Consider the following 23,760-nt stretch of genomic DNA (forward strand, 5'->3'; position numbering starts at 1 on the left):
GGGCGGAGCCACGGTGACAACAGTGCCGTGAACTGAAGGCTCCGCGACCTCAGCGGACAGCATGCGATGTGCTAACACATGATACGTCCTCTCCTCAGCTGAGGGGTCCAGCTACAGTCCTGCGCTTCTTCCTTTTTCATCCTCACATTTCTTTCTTCGTTCGTCCAACGACAAATTAACTGGAGGATGACTGTGCAGGATTCATATCTGCATTCTTCCAGTTTCTCCAAATGCACCAAAATTATTTTTTGAAACACAAACATAGTGAGAAATGTGTCATCACATGATGCAGCTTCGATTTTGAACCTACTATAATAGCAGTCAGCTACGTCAGGAACGACCCAAGCAACAGGCCAATCACATTTCTTAATGAAAAGAAGTGCACACCATAATAAGCTTGTATTTGAGAAGCAGCTTCATTCTAGGCAGAGACATCTGTCCACCATGATTTTATTGGATGTTGGAAAGGTTTCTTGGTAGTTTTAAGGCCGTCCAGTTCATCACATTGAACGCTCGTGCACTTGCTTTACAACGTTAAAAAGGACATTCACTCCACACTGCCTGTAAACTGTATACAATTCTGGCTTCCTGGGAAAGAAAGACACTATTAAAACCCAGTATTAATATTTTTAGAACTCTCATTGAGATTTAACAGATTTTTCTTCTTGCACTGAAGTGATCACCAAATGTCAAAGGTCAAAGCTTACCTTTATTACTTCACAGGCGGAAGAACATAATGAATGTCGATTGTTCAAACTGTTGACGATAAATGTCCTCCCATCCTTGTATCACAAGACACACATATTCAGCCATCAGTAAATGAATTGTCTATTTAACTGCAGTTGATTTTACTTTAGGCATGCACATGGGAGCAGCTGTATTCGATGGTTATATATTCAAACAAATACAAATCTAATTGCCACTATCTATTAGATATACATCTATTCTCTAAATCAACGTCATGAGGAGGTGAAGAAAAAGAAGAGAAAAAAGAAAACAAGTGACAGTCACAATATGGGTCAGTTTGCAAATAATCTTTGGCAGGAGAGATGCTTACCCTGAGGAGTTAATGGGCTTAGTTACCGTCATTTTTTTGACAGTCTGCCCAACTTTCCTTTTCTGGTTGAGGCCCAACAGTGAAACAACAGAATCAGCGGCAGTTCACACTGATACTGAACCCGCTGCTGCGTAGACCTGTTACGAGTTCCTGAGTTGATTTTGTCTCACACAGCAGCAAACATGACTAAGCTGAATGATGGCAAATCTAAGCAACTTAAGTGTTTGCATAACTGTGAGAAAGCACACAAGTGATGGTGGAGGTTGGCAAAGCAGATGAGTCTGACAAGTAAGCCTATTTAGTTAAATTGCTAAGCTACTCCCTGAATGAAAGTACATAACAGGTGGGGGTTTTACTGGAGGTCAACAGAGAACAGGTGGTGCTGAATCTTCACGTCTTGCACTTCTATGAATCTGCGATTTGGAAAAACTGTTTCCTCTAATCATCATGTTCTTCTCTAGAAACCAATAATCCTCAGTGTTCAACAAAATCTATCTGAAAATTCTAATCCAGACATGACTACATATTGTGTAATAATACTTAAAACAGAAGTCCTCCCCCCACCCACTGATGCACGTAGGCTTGAAATCACCTCTCCGACAGCCATGCGGTGGGAGATTAACCCATTCCAGCCCCTCCCTCTTCTTTACCTGGCTTGTCTGTCTCATCCACTCATTGTCTGTGGTTTGCCATCTGGTGCATGGGAAACCGCTAATGCGCACCGACCCCCTGGGAGTGACGTTTCACACCTGAGGTCAATGACTCCCAGGACACCTGCAACTGGTAAGAAGCAGTTTGTTCATGTTGTACTATTGTCCTTCATGTTTCTCTGTCTTTAGTGCAGAGCAGTGTGTGTTCAACACCTGTAATCTGTCCGCAACGTCAGGTAAAATAATACATATGAAATGACAACCTCGAGGAGAGAACATAATGGTCTATGAAAAATAATGTCCATATGGGAAAAATGGCTGCAGAGTGGAAGAGGGAGAACAGATATAAAATGTGGACATCCACCGAGGCATTTTATCTGCATTAGGCTACGTATGTGAATGATGAAGGGCCTTTGTGAAGAGAAAACATTTTCAATTATAATTAGTTTTAAAACATGCAGAGCCATCTTAAATGTAATGAGTGTGCATACAGAATAACTTATTTGTTCCTCAGAGGGTTTCATTCAGTGCAGCCTTGGCCCTTTTGATTAATTTTGGGCGTAGTTTGATACTGAAAATATATTTAAAGTTTTAACACTGAGTCACCTTCCAAATAGAAGAATGAAGTTTTGCTTGAGGTATAAAAATAAGAGTATACTTGGAGGGAGTTCCTGGCAAGTTTTGTTTTGATCCTACCAGTACGAGCCATCAGAGCCAGAAATTTTGTAAATGTTATACACAGGAGCTTTAATAAACCTTGAATGTACAGAATATCAGGTACTGTTTTAAACAAGCAACCCACTGATTTAGCCTTGTACTACATTGTCAGACTCACGATAGAAAGTTTAAATAAGAGGATAAAAGCTGATGCTGCAGAACCAGAGATGGTCTTTTTTTATTCCAATATCCTACATTACCCACAATGCAACTTGATAGCTATACTAATAGCAGCTAACATAGCTTTGAGTTGCTAACCTCAAGCAGAGGTGAGGAGAGTGAGCTCACTTCTTTCTAACTCAACACCCCCGATTTTTTTAATTTCAGACTCCTGGTTTCTCTGACTCAAGTGACATCACTTGAGGCAATTTATCAGGCATCCCTCTTCCCTCTTTATACATCACCTTTTTTCCTTTAACACATCATATATCATCAAAATTCGCACAGTCTGCTTGTTCATTGTCCAAAGTTTGACAAACTACTGTAACACATCTGCAGTTCTTTATGCACAGCATGCCTCCTCCATTATGACTGGCATACTTTCTAACATGCTCAAACTGCAATAAAGATGACAGAAGATAACGTCAAGTCTTTGAAGTTGTTAAGCACACAGTAAAAAAAAACATGTAACGGGCATGCAAATATATAATTTGACAAAGTGATTAAGTTAGAGGGCATTGACACTGTCAAATAGATGGGTGCGACCCAACAAACCTGATCAGCATTTCTCATCAGTAGACAAGTGAAATAGAGAAATGTGCCGTTCCCATCACTTTCTGCCAAATGCGTTTGAAAATAATGTATTCATTAAAACATCAAAGATTGCAGTTTGAATGCCTTCTACATCTTCTAACCATTTTCTACTTGAAGTGTACATTTGTAATATGCGGTCACAATCCAAACTCATATGGCATGTTTGTCTGCATTCAATTATACTTTATATACATTTCACTGTGAAAACCCAGTCAGTGTCACAAAGAGTGCAAATGACTCAAAGCCTCAGGCTTAGGGAGGGGGTGTAAAGTGTACATTTGCACATTTGTATTACAGTGTGTGTGTGTGCGCACACACACACACTGTTATTTCAGCTGGCAGGGATGTATCTGGCAGATCAAGAAAACACTTATGAATTTGTGGAGGGTATTGGGTTAGACACACTAACGCCTTTTATGTGAGAGTAACGTTCCGCCTGGTGTCAAACTCAGCAGCACGTTTATGGTGTTCTTTCACGGGCTGAGAAATGTGATGTTCTCTTTTGGGCAAGAAATTGAATTAGAATTTTAATAAAAATAAATAATTGTTTTGAGTTCTTCATCTGCTTCACTAGAACATGTGCGTTAACAATGAATTCGTATTGGTCAGAGCTTCAGTACTAACAAATAGTCAAATCCTATGAAGAATTCATTTATTTTAAAGACCTCCTGAACATCAAAGCACTGAGGCAGCAAAAATGTAGCATGTTGCTTCATTAAATCAGACAAGACACTGTCGGATGATGATGTTCTTTTGCTTGTTCTGTCTGGTTAAACAGGACGGACTGTGAGAGAGCAGAGACTGGTTGAGCTGTAATGGACAGCAGTTAATTGACTTGTCCCAGCAGCATGTGATGGCTGCAAATGAGCATGAACTACAGATAATACCACTGTGTTCTCTGATACTTAAGAAGACAAATAAAAGGGTCCTTCTGGCTTACTTTTCTCTCAGCATTTTATAAAGAGGGACAAGATCATATATTAAGTCAATGCCTCTTGTTTATTTAAAAACAATTTTTATAATTTAAGTTTGCTGCCATTATTTGAATTATTTTTTTCTGGCATGCATGTGCAAGAAACTTTACAGTAAAAATGAATTTAAGAATGTGTCAAACAGAATCATATAATATTTACACTGTACAATGCCGTTAATAGAACTTAACATAGTAAATTATCCAGCACTTTACTGTTTCAACATTACAAAAGGAACACGTTATGCCACAGGTCTCATGTTTGTCCCAACCCTTCCAAGATGTGAAGAACATCTTAAAGTAGTTTTTCATGTGTTCACGACTGTCGTGGCTGTCAGTCATGAGAGCAGCTTACACTGGTGGTTGACGCTGTAATGCTGATTTAAGATTTTAAAAAACACAATAAATACAAAAATACAATGAACCAATCTTAAAGTAAAATCATAACTTAACTCTTCTGGATACACATTTGTAACACTTGTGTATGTAGGTAAAGGCTGAAAGTAAAAATCGGTCAGGAATCCGGACATTGCTGTTTCAGTCCACACTCAAGGCTTCTGTGTTTCAGATGTGGAGGAATTTCAAGGCTGTGTGTTACTTGCAAGGCATGTTGGCAGCAGACCTCTCCATCTCTCACAGAGAGCTGTTGTTAGCAGTCAGCGTGTCTTCCTGTGCAATATAGTCTTAAAAGAATATCTCAACATGATGAAACATATTCATAATATTCACTTTCTTTCAAAGATTTAGTTGAAAAAAAAAATTTGATAGGACTCTCATGTCTGTACAGTAAATATGAAGCTGGAGGTAGCAGGCGGTTAGTTTAGCTTAGCACAAAGACTGGAAACAGAGGGGAACAACTAGCTGCCTATCAGCACCTCTCAATAATAATCACATTATATCTTGTTTGTTTAGTGTGCACATTGCCATTTTACTAGTGGTTATGTGCCAGGCTACCTGTTTCTTGCCTTTATGGTAAGCTAAGATGACCACCTGCTTGCTCCAGCTCCGTATTTGCTGTATGGGTAGTGATCCTGGACACAAAAGACAATAAGCTTATTACCCAAATTGTCTACCTATAGAGAGCTGCAGGGATGATGCACTTATGTTGGCCAACTTGAAGGTTAGCGTCACCCTGGTTCCCTCGACAAAAAGCCAGTGGGATTTCTTCCATTGGATTTTGGATTATTGCAAAAAAAAAAAAAAAAGCCCTGTTGCAAACAAAGGTTTAGGATCTTCATAAATGAACACAACTTTTATCATATTTGAAGCATGAATACAATCATCAGAGGTAAAACATTAACGTTAGGTTAAAGGTAAACTACACCACGGTCGGACTTCAACAGCACCACCGTTAAGCTTCCTCCTACACTATACTATACACACTTTACTGTACATCAACAAATCTACACGTTCAAGTTAGAGCAGTTTACAGCAGCACGAGTATAAACACAATGAAGCTGTAAATGTGGACTAGTGAGTAGATGACAACCAGCAACCTCTGCAGTCTCACTGAGCCACTTGTTAACAACATCCATGTTTAAGACACTTGGAAGCTTTAAAATTCAGAGACAGTGTATTTACTAATGTATTTTATGTCACAGAACAAAGCAGCAAAATCTCAGCTCAGACCTTATTTCAGGATCTATTCAAAAGAGCCACCAACTTCAAGATGAGGGAACCAAAAGCCCAACAATGCAATGCAACAAGCTCATATCCAGGTTTGAGGACTCATTCCTGCAGCAATGTATTGCTTTAAGAAATGTGATGAGACTTTATCTTTTGCTCTGTTAGGCATAACAAAATTGGTGTCATGTTTTCCTCAACCAGGGTCCAAGGACAAAAACTGCAGCCATGCAGAGGAAACTAACCCGACTCAGACTGAAAACTCAAGGCAGCAACATGAAAGATATTGTTTCATCAAAACAGTCTTCCTGATACCTCTTTCCTCCAAAAACTTTGAAATAAAGAAAAGAAATCTGAACATGGTCAGAGTGTACTGCACCCACAGAGAAGCAGACTTACTCAGCAAAGTCTGTGGATTATGTCCACATGTGAGATTTGCACATTTGTTTTCAATGTCTTCAAAGTGGAGGTGGGTGCAAGTTTTCCCACGAAGAAGCAAAATCAGACTTTAGATTCAGCTTTCCATTCCTACTGAATGTGTGTGTGTGTGTGTGTGTGTGTGTGTGTGTGTGTGTGTGTCTGTGTGTCTGTGCCATCATTCACACACCTGCATGTACACACTTGTTGCTAAGCAGACCCAGGTGTTTGGTGTTTTATTGAGATCACAGGTCCTTTACAGCCACTAGTTTTACAGTGACTGTACAGGTGTGACTTATCATTGCATGCATGAAATGAGACAGCGGTCAAACAGGAGCCGCTCCGTGTCGTCCCGACCTGGAAAACATCCTCATAACATCGGCGTTCTGCAGCGTTTGTGCCTCCATGTAGTCAATGCTTTTAAGGATTCAGAAAGTTGTTGGCGTCCCACAAGGTGCCACTGACTGTTTGGGTCTGAAGGACGGATGTGAAACTGAACATCTACGTTAATGTCACCTTCCTTCAACCTCCTATCCATTTCCCCTGTTTTCCTTTGCTTTCTTGTCTTCAAACAGCTTTGTACTGTTTGGGTGAATACCAACCACACTTTGCTTACAGCAAATTCTCAGTAGTGGCGCGACAGTTAACGTCTGTGTTTTTACAGGGTAATTGGCATAATTGGACAATTTCTGATTAAAATATCAGTCGGGTCTGGGATATCCAGCTCTCTGCCACCACACACATTAGGCAACAATGAATGGCGCCTGCCAGTGGAACGGGATTGGGTAATTGGGAGCAGGAGCCGATTTCCCATAACCACAGGGGCACAGTGACAGAGCGATCCAATAAAGCTCAGACACCAGACTACTGAAGCATTTATATCAAGGGACCATGAAGAGGCTGTGTCTTTGAAACCATGTTTTGACGGAGCAGCATAATGTAGTGACCAGACTTTCACATTCTGGTGAATCTAATGCCTTTAAAATCCAAAGAGAAAGTGACTTAAAATGCATCTGCAGTATTTTTTGGGGGACTTTATTGTGTAGTCTTTATAGTATACTTTATAGCAACTGGTTCAGCTCAGGCAAGACCTGAGCCACAAGAGCTACCCCAGTTTGAACTGTATACCAACAAGACTAAGACCCTACTATGCTAGCAGCTCTCTCAGGCTGTACTTAGAGACAGTATTTTTTTTTTTTTTTTAGCTAAATGCTAACATCAGCATGCTAACAAGCTCACAATGATGACACTTGGCAGTCAGCACAAAACACAAACCACAGCCGAGGCTGGGTCATACTTAGGTTTTGGTCATACTCCAAATATAAAAATTTTGACGTGATGATGGTGCTGGATGAAAAGTCAGGACATCATCAAAGTCATTAGGATTCATTTTCTGTGCAAAATTTCATTGAATTCACTCAGTTGAGACTGAGACTTTGCTGCAGTGACAACCAACGCTACATTCATGTGATGAGTAATTTTCCCTCTATGATTATCAATAGTGATCCATAGCAATGAGTACATCCAGGTATTAGTCAGTGGACATCACTTGGTCAGCAGCTCATATTTCAGCACTCCTGGCTCCATATCAGGGCTATCAACATGTAAAACATCTGAAAAGAGCCTTCTGGGTGTCTCTGCAAACAAGAGAAAACACATCAGTGTCTTCTTTGTGTGTGTGTGTGTGTGTGTGTGTGTGTGTGTGTGTGTGTGTGTGTGTGTGTGTGTGCGCACGAACCACATGATGCCATTCTCTTTGAAGCTTGATTAAAGTCATCGCCTAGTCAAGAGCTGTATTATGTATTAGTACTAGGTAATCACACTTGAAAGTCAAAGGACTAGAAACATACAAAAGGGTTGCACCGTGTGTAATCTCAGAGTTTAATGCTGCTCATTGTGTGCCTGTTGTTCAGATGGATGATTGGAGCTGCCTCATCACAAGCTTTATGGGGGGGAAAGGAGGATACAGTCATTCTGCCTGCTATAGTTTCCCCGCAGTTCTTTAGGGTCACGATGACTCAGTCAGGCCACAGACGTCATATTATTCAGGGCAGGTTCCTTCATATTGCCACAGCTGCACAGCACTTCAGAAGAGGAGTGAGAGAGGGAGAGTAAAGAACGAGTGAATGTGCAAAAGAGCAAGAAAGGGGAAGAAAGAAGAAACCAAGTCAACCATACATGTTGCAAATGTATCTTTCTTTCTTTTGAGGGAGGAGGGGTCATTTTGATTGATGATTACCACTGCTTCTTCATAAATAAATTTACTGTAATGAATCAATGAACCTATAGCACTTGCTTTGGCAAGTGGCCAGCACAACAGTCACATATGTGAAAGTACAACTAAAAGAGTTGAATTAAAGCACCAATAATCAGTATTTTTAGATTTACTATCGACCATCTGAGTTTGTGCATTTGTGCATTTCTATTTTTTCAGTTTGTATTTTGTCTATCTTTAACGCGTTATTAGCTTTGTCATGTCTAACATCTGTTTTGTAGAAGTCAAATGGCTAAAATGTAATGAAATACTGAGCTCCCACACAACACAGGCTGTGTTAAGTATTCATCATTATCCACATTACACAGGCTTTTAAAGCTGAAGAGCCCTGGGAGCAGGAGCAAGACTAAAGGAGCAAGCTACAACTATTTCCACCCTTCATAATATTTGTCTCGACATGTCCTCACAGGGAAAAGGCACTGTGAATATTTGTTACACCTAGGACCAACAATAAAGGGCTTTTCTGTGCGGAACCAGTCTACTGTACTCACTCCCCTTTGCACTGGTCTCGGGGGCCTCGTCTCGAGATGGGTAAGGGGTTCCCATGTGTCCTGCCACTCAGCTAATTGAGGCCTGGTAAAGGCAAGTTGCCATGGAGGAGACTTTCACATATGGGATGCTACTTTTAGAGTCGCTCTTTTGGGAACACTGGTAAGTTCGTGCTGAACATTTTAATTTTTTATTTTGTGCATAGAGGAACAGTGCAAATGTTCCACTTGTTCTCTGAACGATTTCCTTTACATTAATCACATTTTATTACAACCAGAGAAATTAATCAAAGTGAAGAATTTTAACTTTTTGATGATGATCTATATATCAAAAGAAAAAACTAAGAAAAATATGCACCTTCAGACAACACATTGTATAAACTAGTTTATACATTAGATTACATTTCGAGCATAACCTGGCCCTTTCACAGAGTGGTGCATTTAGCTAAATGCTAATGTTAGCATGTTAACATGCTCACAGTGACAAATGCTAACATGCTGATTCTCAGCAGGTATAATGTTTACAATGTTCATCATCTTAGTTTAACATGTTAGCATGCTAACATTTGCCAAGTAGCACTAAACAGGAAGCACAAGATGTAATCATTTGAACTGATTTACCAAATTTCATCCAATATTGTCAAACCATTTCATTCAGTACCACAAATGGAAAAGTCAGGGATCAATCTATGCAGCAGTTGTTGAGATATTTTAGTTGAGCTAAAACTGTGGACTGACCAAGCAACATTTTTCCATATATCCATACAGCATCATAGGCTGTCCTGCTTTTTGGAGCTGATGATGCAGATGTTCTGGAATTGAAACCATTTTTTAATGTGTTCTTATAGGATACATTTGGTCACATCACGCCCACCATGTGTCGTACAGTATTTACTGAATCCTGTGTTCAGTGACATACAAAAATTGAGTGAGAGACACAGTAATGAGCTCAGTGGAATCAGTAACATCTCATGCATGCAGAGTATTTTCACTGAGTCTGCACTGCACGTCCTCTTGATTTCACAGAGATGGAATAATTCTCTGTACTTTACATGCAGAGTGTGGAGCCGTCAGTCACATCGTCTGTCGCTGGAACCAACCAAGATGAGTCATCCAGGGGACAGTGGTGAGCTCATCCACAGGAGCAGGACGCAAAGACAGAGAAGACAACAGAGAAAACTCGAGCAAAAACAAATAGAAGCAAAATATGTTTCTAATAATAAAAGAGGACACGATGCCGCTTTTGACAGCCGGGGGTATTTATGTGTGTCGAGGTTTGTGTTCACTGCACTTCTGGTGCAATTATCCTATTTCCAAAATCAATTTGATGTTGGACCAGTCAACCTTGTCAGAGGCACTTGGAATGATCCAGCACATCATCCTCTGTTATCTACTCACCCCTGTATTCTGGACATCATGCATTAGCTGAGAAATGGCTGTTGTCTTGGTAACCATTCGAAAACACATCATCTGGACAATGTCATGATTTCATTTCATTATCGTAATGAGACCAGCCTTGACGTAAGCCCAGTTTGCTCAGCGTACTGATAACGTGGCCAGTGAAAATCCATCAAACAGCGTTATGGATTCATCTGTAGGCTTTGGCCTTTGAAGTCAAATGCTTTGAATCAAAGTGCAAAGTACCAATGTTGAAGACTTTGTAGCATCAGCCTGTTGCTTTTGCAGCATTCCTTCGTTTGTGCTGCTAAAGGCTGGTTACAAGTGACGTAAACCGGGATACAAACATAGGATGAACGCAGGAGGACAGAATGTACATTTAGTGTAAAATTCTAAATCTAAAGCCGTCCTTTTCTCCTTGGATGAAGGCCATTGTTCCATGCCATGAGACAGAACATTCAGTTAAGCTGTATCAGAGGACAGGTTGTCACGTTTAGATGTACACTATAATGTAGCCGTGCAAAACCTGAAGAATACGTGCAGAAAACCCATTTGTGCGTCAGTAGCTCAAATTGAATTTGTTCTCTTTTTCCTGACAATCTCACAATGCTCACTCTGTGTCACAGCTGCTATCACCGGCTCTGCATTTTTTGACAGCTCAGATTCGACCCAAAAACCTGAATCTCCAAAATGCTGATGACTGTTGTGTTGTAGCTCAGTGAAACAGACTGACAGATCAGTGCAATGCACATTAGGGCAAGTTCAATTAATGTGCTGTATGTCAAATCATTAAAAGATATGTATGAGACTGGTTGCCTTTTTCATGTCTTGCACCTGACTTGACGAGGGGTCCTTAAGTCGAAAAAGATTTCTCTGTGCTTTCAAATCGTTACAACCTTAGTCCTGCAGTGAAATCCAACCCAGCCTAATCTCCACCCCTGCTGGATTGTATTTAGTGTTTCCACGACACAGGGTCAACCGGTGCAACATCTGCACTCCAGGAGAAATTACCTTGACGCTCACGTCCTTTTTTTTCCTTTCTTTTGTCCCCAAATAACTTTTGATCAAGTGGACTACTTGTCCTCAGGCAAGGCAGTTAGACCTGAGGTAAAAGGTGAAACAATGGGTCTGTTGAAATGGCCTCGAGATAAGGTGAGATGGGAGTGGAAATACTAAAGAATGGGAGAAGGTCATTTTGTCTGGCTCCATCACCTCACAACAGCAAAATCCTCCTCCATATCTTTTTTCAGTCTGGGCAAGAGACAGGTGGACTCTTCTTCGAGGTTCTGACTCACCAACGTTTTGCACTTCAAATTAATAATCTAATATTCATAATAGTGATATTTTAGTTATGTCTTAGCTGGAAAAAGAAAAAAAAAGGATCGTGTCTTGAGTCATTTAAAAATCCCATCACATGATCAAACATGAAATATGGGAGTGTTTAAGACATTCTTCTATGTAATCAGTAAGTCTGTCCCTTCAGGCAGTGCATCCGTGCACCAGCCGATCTCTAACTTATCAAGAATTTCCCTCATTTTGGTAAAGAAGCCAACATGCAAACATGCCCTATTTCCCCCAACAATGCAACACATTAACCCAATTTAATGTCCTTTCCCACAATGTAAACTGTGTTTATATTGTTGAAAGCTTTCTGTTCAGTGACAAGGAGGACAAAGAGCAGGTGAAATCAATCACTGCATTGCATAATATAGAGGGTGATACTCATGAGAACTGCACATATAACTCCTGGTCCTTTTATTTTGTCATATGGAGATGAACTGACTGACCTTTGCCTGTGATTTAAGAGAGAACCATATTATACAGTACCATGTTTACTTTTCGTGTACAATCGTAAACTGCCGGATAGCTCTTTGGCTTGGCATCTCCAAACTCTTTTAAGTTGTACTACTTAAATCAAAGATTTACAGTGACAGTCAAACAATAACTGCTCTTTTTGTGGTTGGGAGGTTGAAACAATGTCCAGCAGCACTGCCAGCTACTGTTAGCAAGCAGTTTTAACCATGCTGTGGTTCTAGGAAAACTCGTGTCTGTCCGTCTGTCCACCACTTTGGTCCAGACTGTAACATGTCAGCAGCATTTGAAATGAATTATTAATGTTGAAGTTATCACTAATACTCACAGTCAATGCATTTTTTTTTTACACAAAATGTTCACAAAAATCACATTTCTGAGAACATAAGCATGCATATATTAAAGTCACAGTGATTCAAAAATTTTGGAAAATTACACATTAGCCTGATTAAAAAATTCTGTAAATAATGCATGTAAAAAGCTGCATATTTGAAAACATGTACAGTATTCGGAGAACATACCTTTCAGTTCATAAAACAAATAAGCTTCAGTGATCAAAAAAGAAGCAGCAGCAAAGAAAAGCAGCCTGCATGTACACTAGTTTGCAATACAGCACAAACAACGAAACAATTTCATAGGCTCATGTCAAAATTAGCTTCAACAATCAGGACACGAGGGACATTAAGGCAATGCAGAAGATGGGATCAGCAACTCCCATCAATCATTCATGACAGCATGCAGGACTCTGGCAGCGTGATGGATGACAGCGGTGAAATGAGACAGAGAAGAATGCACCATACGTCCAGCTTGTCACACTAAGTTTATACTGCCACACATCAGTGCTTCCACCACTTCATGATCAGCGTTAGCAGGGACTGCTCCAAACAGTGCAGTGTAGTCTGTGCATGACGATGGTACAATCAAATGTTGGAGGAGAAATTAATGGCCGTTGTCCTGTCCTCACGTCACACTATGCATCTCACAACTCCGTGATTTCATGAATCATCTATCACCAGTTTGGACTGGACAAACAGAAAAAAACACACAAACACAATTACCCTTAAAACAGTAAATAGCCGAATATGCACGCACACTTGCTGGAGGCCCAAAGTGAATAGTTTACTTGCATGTGATCATGTGAATGGGGGTCTGTCATTAAGTTGTCAGCATGGAAAAGTGCTGGAGGTAATGAGAGGGCAAGGACTCCGACTGTTAATACAAACCCCTGTTAATGTAGATTAAGTGGTTAAATTGTTTAAATTTAGCAGCATGAAATTAATGGAAACAAAGTTTTCCCTCCCCATCATCTCCATGTGATTAAATTGGAGACGCGAGTGGCAACATGAGGAGCCGCTGAGCTGCGAGGACAGCATTAACATTTAGAGGCTTTGTAAAACCAGAAGCAGTCAACATTGTCAAAATTACCAGGTGGTGATAATTGCACTGGGAGACAAAAATAGTTTGCTTTAAGCAGGATGCTGTCACTGAAAGCAGCTGTGAGGAAAACAAGTTAGAGGCAGACATCCTGGGTTGTCCTGTGTCGCCACCAGCCCAATAAAGTCACCACAGTGTTTGACATGTTGTTCTACACGCTCTTAAAGTGTTCATGCTCCAGCACGCAAGTGGCATGAAACATCCTTTGCTGTTTATCCACTCGATCCTCTGTAATTCAATTCAATTCAGCTTTCTAGCTATTATACTAATACTCGGGTATAGAGCTAAATCTCTCTTTTGTGTCTAATTCAATTTGAAGTACAAGTCAGGACTTGGTTCACTGCCTTATGAGGGACTAGAGCTCGAGATGAAATAATGTGATGCATGTTTGTTTCATCTGTGTGTGTAGCAGCATCTTGGTTGTACCAGTTTGGTCTGAATTTAAATACCTCAGCAACTATTGGACTGCCATGAAAATTTGAGCTCCTGGGGATGAATGCCATGGTCCCCTGACTTTTCCTCTAATGCCACCAGAAAGTTTTCACTTACCCGGTAAACTCTCAGTGTCGTTTGGATGGACGGGATGGATTTGGTGATCCTCTAACTTTTCCTCTGGCACCGCTGATTTTAATTTGTTGCACTTGTAAAACTAAGGACATTCCTATCAGCCTCTGTTATACTTTACATTTAGTGCTGATTAGCAAATGCTAACATGCTAAAGTAAGGTCGTGAATGTGGCATACAATACCTTTTAAACACTGTGAGCTTTCATTTTGCTCAAACCACGGCAGTGGTCCTCAAAATTGAATGAAAAACATGTCTGTAATTGCTCTTTAGAACAACACAGAGGAATTTTAGTTTCGATTGAGATAGTCCTTCAGATAATTCAAGGAACATGTGTCAGATGATGATTATTATGCATGTCTGTCTTAAATTATTACATAGAAAGACGATGCAGCTGCTGATAACGTCATTCCTTCTTTTTTTCCCAGCAGTTTGAGTTGAGTGCTCTTTGTCAGGTCACATTAGTATAAGATAAACTGCAGGCTGCTTCAAGCCTACAGTTAGAGTCCGTGCAGAAAGCATTTCTGTTCACTCACAATGTGTTTATAGTGCATTCCTGCCAGTGATGTGTGACCACCTGACATTTCGATTGCTCATTATGTTGGAGGAGGCACGTGATTCTGACCTCAAGGCTTTGATGAAACATGAAGAACGACAGAAAACAAAGGAAATGTCTGGGCTCTACTTCTATCAGTTACAGTAAGTTTTTAGTCGAACATTCATCAAGGAATAATATGCAGAGGGCTGCAGACCAGAACAAACTTACAGCATGTAATTAAATTCAAAGAAGACCTTATTCTTCACCCAAATAGACCGTTGGCTAGACAATCACAGCAGTAGTTTGATGGCTCATTGTATTCAAACAGTAATTATGTCCTTAAAATACAGTATTTGTCTTTCAGCAAGAAACCCAGCCCTGTCTTCACTCTCCTCCAACAATTTCACTTCCACCACTATGAGCACTTTTTACGCTTTCTGCTCCAGAGGCAATATGCAGTATTGTTATCATCTCAACAACTATGAACTTGAGTTCTGAGTTCCTCTATAAAACATACACTTTTTTTTTCAGATTTTTCAGAAATATCTTGCTTTTAAACGTGCCGTGTTTTAATCCACTAAATGTAACTGTGGACAATGAGAAGTCTCCCTTGACATAAAACAGATGAGCCAACTTCATTCACAATTCATAGTTTCAGTGTCTGGGTAGAAGCTCAGCGTTGGGCAGACATGACTCAGTCATCAAGCCTATTTAACAGCCAGACAGTCAATAAAATCACCCTACCAAAACTGCAAGGGAAACATTGTGTGGCTCTTATTGCAGAACAGAAATAAAACTCACCATTAAGAAGATTCCATTTACACTTTAAGCAATAATTCAGTACTATCAGTGGAATCATACTGTCATCAGTTTGTACTTAAAAATAATAAAACCAGTTACTCTGACTCTTGTTTTACCTATGTGTCAACTTTGTATGGTGTAATAGACACTGGAGGACAGTCAAGTGAGCTGATAATCAGTCAAACATGTTACATGTGATCCAACTCTCTGTGTAAGTATTTCACACTTGTTTGAAATATGAAAATAATCTTACCAATTTGCCAAGAATGGCAAAGTAGGTTCCCTGGTATTCCCAGTGCTTTCTGTTCCACATTTCCTTTGGCGTAGTCTGCCACCTGCTGGATCTTTTGTAGTAAGCCTTGTAGGAAACAGCTGTGAGTTGTGATTGAAACTGACGTCTCATTGAAACAACTTGATCTCACAGAAATACGAGAAATGACCACAAACTCTTAATAGTGCTTCTGTAATGGTGACACATTATTTGTTACGCTACATGTTGGCACCATGGAAAAATGTGCCGATGTGAAGTCAATGAGGATCCTTTTTCAGGAAGGACACAGATTTTTTGGCTTAATTAAGTCACCTGGTTAACGTTGTTTTATAGTTTTAAACCTTTATTTATTATTTATTTATTTTGCTGTTGTTGTGTGGGGAAGGGGACCCAAACCTGGGCCAGATGGGTTCAGGTCCACCACACTCTATTAATTACCAGCAGCATTGTGTGTTCCCAAAATGTAGGCGATGAGCCGAGCTGGTGCCAGGAGCAGCTGAGTCAGAAACAGAAATCATTCTCACTTATACCTATTTCTAACTCCTCCAAATGTGGAGCTTCAATCCAAGTTCATTCACATCAATTTCCTTTTTTGGCTGGCCAAGACATTTTTGTTTAATTATCGGAGCTTTCCACATCACTGCTCTCTGAAGTTCATTGGCCTTTTCATGAAGTGAATATACAGTGAATATCAGCACACTCCCGTGCCTCTAGGTGCCTGACATCAGTCTCATTAACTAATGTCCTCCATTCTCATTAACTGGTATCTGCCTGGGAATGGACATCAAACACATTCTTGTTCCACTTGGTTCCTGACATCATTATATTTGAGGCACGCTCATAGTTTCTGACTCCTCTCACTATGTTACCATTACATTCTGCAGGTCGCTTAAGGTCCCAAAAAATAAAATGCATAGTAACATGATTATGCAAAAAAATAAAAATACAGTGAAAGTGAATGTATACTAAATGTAATCAATCAATGTTATTGAATACCCATGAGTAAATACAGATTGAACATATATATATGATATAAATATTCCCCACAGTTGTTGATTGTAATTCTGACTTGATTTATTGTCGATGGTGTTTTCCAATTTTGAAAACTTACTTTTATCAACTGCATGTATTATGTCAGTTAATTCCTGATTTAATAAAGTCACATTGTTTATGTTTTTTTTTTTTGTTTTTTGACTGAACTTATTGTCAATGGTGTTTTCTAATTTCAAAAACTTTTATTTTTTTTAGACAAGCCCCATCACTGTCCATTTTTAAAACTTGTCTTAAAACCCACTTTTATTCCTTGGCTTTCAACCCTGCATGAGATTCTGCTCTTGTTTTAGTGTTTTATGGTTTGCGTTTACTTATTGTTTTATTGTTTTTAATTGTTTTTAAAAGCAATGAAACAATTTATTTATTTATTTATGTTATTGCTTTATATTGTTTTGTCTATTTATGTACAGCACTTTGTTTCAGTTGTGGTTGTTTTTTAAGTGCTATATAAATAAAGTTGAGTTATTTTGTTGTTAATTTTATCACCATGTGACTGCATGCCTTAATCATGTTTCAGTTCTCTAAAAATACTGAATTATATGTGATAAAACTGTCATATGTAGCAGAGTTTTAGCTTCATCTAAAGGACTGTTCCCTTTAAAAATTCAAATTTAATTTTACACGGCTACAAACAATCACTCAGTGATAGTTAGATCCCCACTCCAATGACAGCTGTTTCTGAGGCACTGCCAACTACCAAAATAACTTTAAATGCATACTTTGCCCATGTGTTGTGAAGACATCATTAATAAGGAGTTGTTGTGGTGGTTTAAGTTTAATTCAGAGCTCAAGGTAAATGTCAGAACTGTAACTCCAGAGATTGACCGCCATCGGGGACGGACTTGAATAAAACGTGGTTCAGGAGTTTTTCCAGGGGGTTTCATTGGGCAGCGGAATGACCAAGTGTCCCATTCATGTCGACAGTTTGTAAAACAATAAATTCCTAATGAAATAGAGGTAGAGTATGGCTTTTATGATGATGATGATGATGATGATGATGATAATTTAAATGTATTTTAGCCAGTTACTTGTAGCATTGAGAAGAGACAGCAATGGATACCATGTAAAGCTCTCCACACAACAGTACACAAAAGACTTTATGCAGGTGCTCCCACTCTTTGCAGGCTTACATATAAATTCTTTTGAGTTTTCAGTTCTGATGTGAGGGTCTCTGGTGATCCCAGTGAGGCCAGGGTCCTTGTAGCAGCATTAGTGAGCAATGTTTATCTCCAGCAGGTCAGAGTGAGGCTTTTCATGGTAAGCAGAGGCTGTAATGTAACCTAACCTTTTAGGAATATTCCCTGCATGCGCCCATTCACACATGCAGTTACATTCCAGAAACATTTCCCTCATTTCTCTCTTGTGCCTTTACCAACACTACAAATATATGAGTAACTGAACATGCACACATGCAAGGTGCATGAAGTACACCAGACTCAATGCTAATTAAAAATCCATTTGATGTACATTTTCACTCTGGATACAAAGCAGCTGTCTCCCATCCTGGAGTTGGCCCAGGATGACGAAGATCAGAGAAGTGACTGTAGGACAGTTTGAGGCTCCTTCAGTAAAAGCCTCAGACTCTGCAGGCCAGTAAAATTTGACATTTGATTATCTGTGTGATGGAGTCACACAATACTGTCAAATACAGTGACAAAGTGAGAAAAGTCCCACATTAAATGATGACAGCAGTAGCTGTCATGCATAATATATAGTACTTTTTTTTCTTCTTCTTTTAAATTGCTGTGCTTAAAGGTTAACGCTTGGCCTTACACACAGCAGCTTGAAAAACAAAAAGTACAAAAAAGGCTACTGTACAAAAGTAGAGCTATTTCTGAAATCTGTATCTACATCTAAGTGATACTCAGCTGTCTTTGCGAGGGTTTAGGAAGAATGTGAAACGTCTCTGTGAATATCCATTTGGCAAAACACAATTATTTCAAATAATATATTATACTTAGCTGATTAAAAATTCTACAGCATGGATTTCCATACAATTCTATTTTTAACGGCTTTCCAATGAATGTGCTCTTGCTCCTTTTACTGATGTGAACGGTTTGAATGACCTAATCTCCACCTGAGTCTTTGTTACTATGCTGCAATCATGGATTGATGATCCTCATCTGTGGTCTCAGACTAAGGGCTGTGTGTTTGTCCCGCGCATGCGCAGTGCAATTTGGAATGTTCTAGCTCTCGCACGGAAGTCTCGCGCATATTTGGCAGCCACAGCGGCGCAACCAAAGAATAAACAGCAACAGGAGTGGAGCGACGGCAGGGGAACCAACGGCCCTTTGGCTGAGCTGATTTGGATTTCGGGTGGAAGAAGCATCGATTAATAAAATGACCAGTGGGTATCGACATATATTTTGACTGTAAGACTTTCATGTACTTAATTCGATTGCATGTAGTCTGTGGTCGCTGTGTTTGCCTCTCGTTATCCTTGGCCACCGCCGACCCGGGTTACGTCTACGTCTTGAAATCACTTGACATTTTTTCACGGAATTGATGCCAGAGCATTGTTTTCGCCTTGGTTTTCAACCATTTACACAACTGCCTGTGCTATCTTAGCCGATCTAAACAGAGTAGATGCTTTTCTGCTCGTAAGACAGTGTGCGCCACGTAGCTGTGTGTTACACGGTCCGCCTGTGAACGTTGAGAGGCCATGTTGTTGTCCAGTTGTTAGTCGACACCTCGGCCTGCCCTAAAGCCATGGTTAGCAAAGAGACAACACGGATATTCGGATTCTTTTTTTGTTCTAACGATGCTTTGAGGTGATAGACCGTCAAACTCGACGATTCTTGTTTTAATGTCCTCAAACGTGGCTTGTTATGAATCCGAGCGGAACGACGGTCTTTCTTACGATGGGAGACGCTTTGCTGCCCTCTGTGCGGGTCTTGGCGTAAAGCTGCCACGTCGGCTGCGTTCACATTTTGCACCAGTTGTATGTTTGTCATTATACAGACGTGCTTCATTTGAACGGACCTTCTGTAATTTGCAATTATGGCTCTTAGGCTCTTAAAAAATACATCTGAAGTGGTTCGTGCTTCCTGTGTTTTGGAGTATTAGCAGTAGGATTTAAAGGGTGTAGCTCACGTACCTGACGTGTTGCTCATTCAAGTGCCATTGGTTGTGTTTACATTGTTTTGTTTTTTGTTTTTGTTTTTTCTATTGTCTGACATGCAGGAGGAAACCAACGTGAGCTAGCACGCCAGAAGAATGCCAAAAAAAGCACTGAACAGGGTAAAGGGAAGAGGAGCGACGATGGGCTGTCTGCGGCTGCTCGGAAGCAGAGGTAGGCAGCAGTTTGCACACATGGCTCTTTGCAGCACTGTGTGTTTTATTTAGACTTATTGTAGAGATCTGTCAGCTATTTCACTCCGGGCTCCATGCAGCTAATGCACTTCTGTCATAGAGACCAATTTTTGAAAGCTTCCATGATACAGTTTTACAGTGTGTAACTCCTCATATAATCAGTGCTTTTGCTCAAGAGTCTTTTCTTGGCCCAATTACTGATGTGCTTCAAGAGCAGGACGCATTTCTTGCAACTATGTGTTAGAGTGTGCCCTAACAAAGTCTATTCTCTCCTCAAATGTCTCTTTCTCCCCAAGGGATGCCGAGATAATGCAACAGAAGCAGAAAAAGGCAGATGAAGGGGGGAAAGGAGGCACCAAGTCCAAGTAAAGGATGACGTTGGAGACGAATTCAACTCATTGTTTCAATAACATCCCATGTTCAGCATTCTTCCTGATACTTCTGAGAATGGATCTGTCATTTTTGTCTAGACTCGAGAATCTAGGATCCTACATCCTTCCCCATTGCAAATGACATTGCTTGTTGGATTTGTTAGTTTGCTTGGTGAAATTATGTCTGAGCAAGTTAGCGGTTGTCCCATGTTGGTGCTGCATGCAGAGGAGCATCAGTGGTGTGAGCAGCAGGAGAACGATTAACAATTCTTGACACAAAGCATCCACGTGACGATTGTGTATTTTTGTACAAAAATGTCCCCTGCTGGTTTTAAATAAATTGTATCTTTTTAGTTCATGCTTGCTTGAGTTATTTTGAATGTTGGTGTCAGAAGACAGTTTATGTAATATTTTTGACATGATCTGTATTTCTGTTTCGGGAACACTGAATGGCAATTTTTTTTTTTTTTTTTTTTTAATTTGTTACTTGTAGCATCTCTCTGAAATGACATCACGTTCACTTGCAATTTATTGAAAACTTCTTATTGCAGAGGGGAATGAGGAATCCTCAGGAAATAAATGGCTACCAGCTATTCTTCAGTGTATTCTGGTATTTAGATAATTCATCTAGATCCAGTTTCTCACAGAAATTTGGCAAAACTGTTAAATAGTTGGCATTGCAAGTACTTCAATGTAAATATTTCTGACAAACAGATCTGGCACATGAATAAACACTTGAGTCCACAGATGGACAGACAGACTGGATATGACATTTTTTGTAGTGTTACCGAATAATCAAAATTTTCCTTGACAGAATGTCGGTGTGTGATCATGTGCAGATGTACTCAATCTGACGAGACAGACAGCCAAAAACTAATCTAAAGCAATTCCAATATGCAAATCGATCAACCTGAGCAAAGAATAAATGTTCAGAATCATTTAATGGAGATTGCCACTGTATTTTCTCAGCATTTCTGCAACAAGATGTTGTTAACACCATGACTTCACAGGATAAACGGTGTTGGTGAAGCAGGTACAGTAGAGTGTGCTCACAGCTCATGGCCACCTTCCATCAGTAGTGCATCAGGATCTGCAATGTGTGTGTCCTAGAAAAATACAGTAGGCTATTATGGGCACAGCACAATGGACACAAATCCATGCAGAAGGCCTGCAGTACACAAGAAGATTGAAGATGGAAGTGAGTCACATGACCATGTTAACCAATTAAAGTTTAGTGTGCAGCAGTGGTCTGCTGAAAGGAAACCCTCCACATACAAAGAGCATTTCAGAAGTGGCATACAAGTGAACACGGTGACATTGACAGGATAGTCACATTCGACAGTGTTCCTGACATGCTTTCATGTTGACACGAGTAATTCACAGAACAGCTCTTTATGGAAGCTCTATTTTCCATAAATAACACAAGATGTAACAACCTGCCCACATTAATTGTGCTTAAGGAAAGATACATCTGTCTTGTGGCTGTGTTGTGTAACACCGGGCCCTGCCAAAATTTACTGTAATTAAACGAAGTGTGCCCCCATTGTAATGCTGCAGTAGAGGATTGTGACCACTAGGTTGAAGCAGACACTCAGATATTTTCTCAATCTGACTGCTGAACGTTGGACTGTCAGGATGCTCAAACATTTATATTGTGTTTGGCTGGTTTGGTTGTGGTGTACATTATGTGCTCCCTTTGCTTAAGCCAGTTAAAAGAACACATGGGGGTTATGGGTCAATTCAAGATTTACTCAGACCATTGAAATGAAGCAAACACACTTGCATTTCATCTCTTATGGGGACATCACATAGACTTACATGTATTTCCTGCAGACTTAATCTAACCATAAGCATAACCACCACTTGCCTAACCCTAACCTTAACCTAAGTGTTCACCCTAAAACTGAATGATTTACATTACGGGGACTTGCGTTTTGTCCCCATAAGGAAGGCGAGTCCCTGCAATGTGACTGTGTAAACAGATTTATGTCCCCACGATGTAGTAATACACACACACGCACAACCTGCTCAAGCACTGCTATTGCAGAACATTTGATTTACGTTGGAGAACATTTGCTGTCCTCTAACATAAGTGCATATTGCTGATATTTTATAGTGTTCATAGAGCTAGTAAGCTACAGCTCAGCCTATTTATAGTCAATAAGCTGTGTGTCTACTTACTGAAATCCAGGGAGTTTGTATCCTCAGTTCTCAAATTACAGGGCGTATAATTAAGTCGTCGGTTTAGCTTTTTCCATCTCAGATAGCAGGGCCGGTAGCTGAGGAGCCGAATAGTGATGAGGAACAAACGCAGAATCAGCAAGTTGTTAAATTCAAGAAAATTCAGACCTTATCCGCTATCATCCATGATACTCTGCTTACAGCTTTGGGTAGATCTCACTTAAATTCCAGCATAAGGCCCAACAGACTGACTGTGGGTTTTGGCAAGTTCTTTTAAAACAGACTAAGAGAGGAGCTCAGTGGTAATGAGACGCAGAATGCAAAGAAAAGACGAGAGTCAGCTCATTTAATTACATTCATGCACGAAGCCTCATCCCTTTATGCCTTCTCTGCTGAATTTGTTGAGATAGGGGAGCACTGGGTGAAATGCATTGTTGTAGCAGAACTGTTGCTCTCCTATTTACAATGTTGAATAGTCTCGTGTCAGACTACAAACTGGGGACAGGATGGACAATGTGCTGTAGCTACCTGGCTTTACATATATTAAATACGGGCCTCAAATCACACACAGCAAAGATAACTTTAATCTAAATGAAGTCAAACCCTATACTGTGTGTAGGTAATGGTAAAATATAGATAGATAGGTAAAACACAATGGGACATGCAGAATGGGTACTAATTTGGTCCAGTCCCATTCCTACACTGCACTTAAAAAGGCTTAATAACACAACATTTTTATGATGGCGCAGTACAGATCCACAGGTTAATGTCCCACAGGCTCAGAGCTCAGGAGGGCTGGAGATCTGACTTGACTTGGGCTTTATCATCTCATTCTTCTCTCCAAGATCCATCACTTTGGAGCACAAAAGATCTGGTCCAGACATGCTACCCACTAACTACAAGGTCAGTGGCCAACAGTGTAACTCTATGGTGGCTCTGTGGATGGCCACTGTTAGAAAACAATGTTTAAAACATACCTTTTGTCACCTGGGCTGAACAAATATTTTCTGAGAGCGTCCTCTCATTTCCCCAAAATTACACCTCCTCCACACTGCTGCTGTGATAAATCCAAGTG

General features: G+C 40.1%; 1 protein-coding gene across 1 annotated transcript; it reads left to right on the top strand.

Moving 5' to 3' along the window:
* Positions 1-19,010: 19,010 nt before the first annotated feature.
* Positions 19,011-20,862, top strand: serf2b (small EDRK-rich factor 2b). Its single transcript, XM_076758052.1, has 3 exons — positions 19,011-19,168; positions 20,005-20,113; positions 20,430-20,862. Exons 1-3 carry the CDS (start codon positions 19,162-19,164, stop codon positions 20,500-20,502), a joined length of 189 nt encoding a protein of 62 aa, XP_076614167.1. The 5' UTR covers positions 19,011-19,161; the 3' UTR covers positions 20,503-20,862.
* The last annotated feature ends 2,898 nt before the right edge of the window (positions 20,863-23,760 follow it).

This window comes from Chaetodon auriga, chromosome 1, assembly GCF_051107435.1.
Source record: "Chaetodon auriga isolate fChaAug3 chromosome 1, fChaAug3.hap1, whole genome shotgun sequence".
In the NCBI taxonomy this organism is placed as follows: Eukaryota; Metazoa; Chordata; class Actinopteri; order Chaetodontiformes; family Chaetodontidae; genus Chaetodon; species Chaetodon auriga.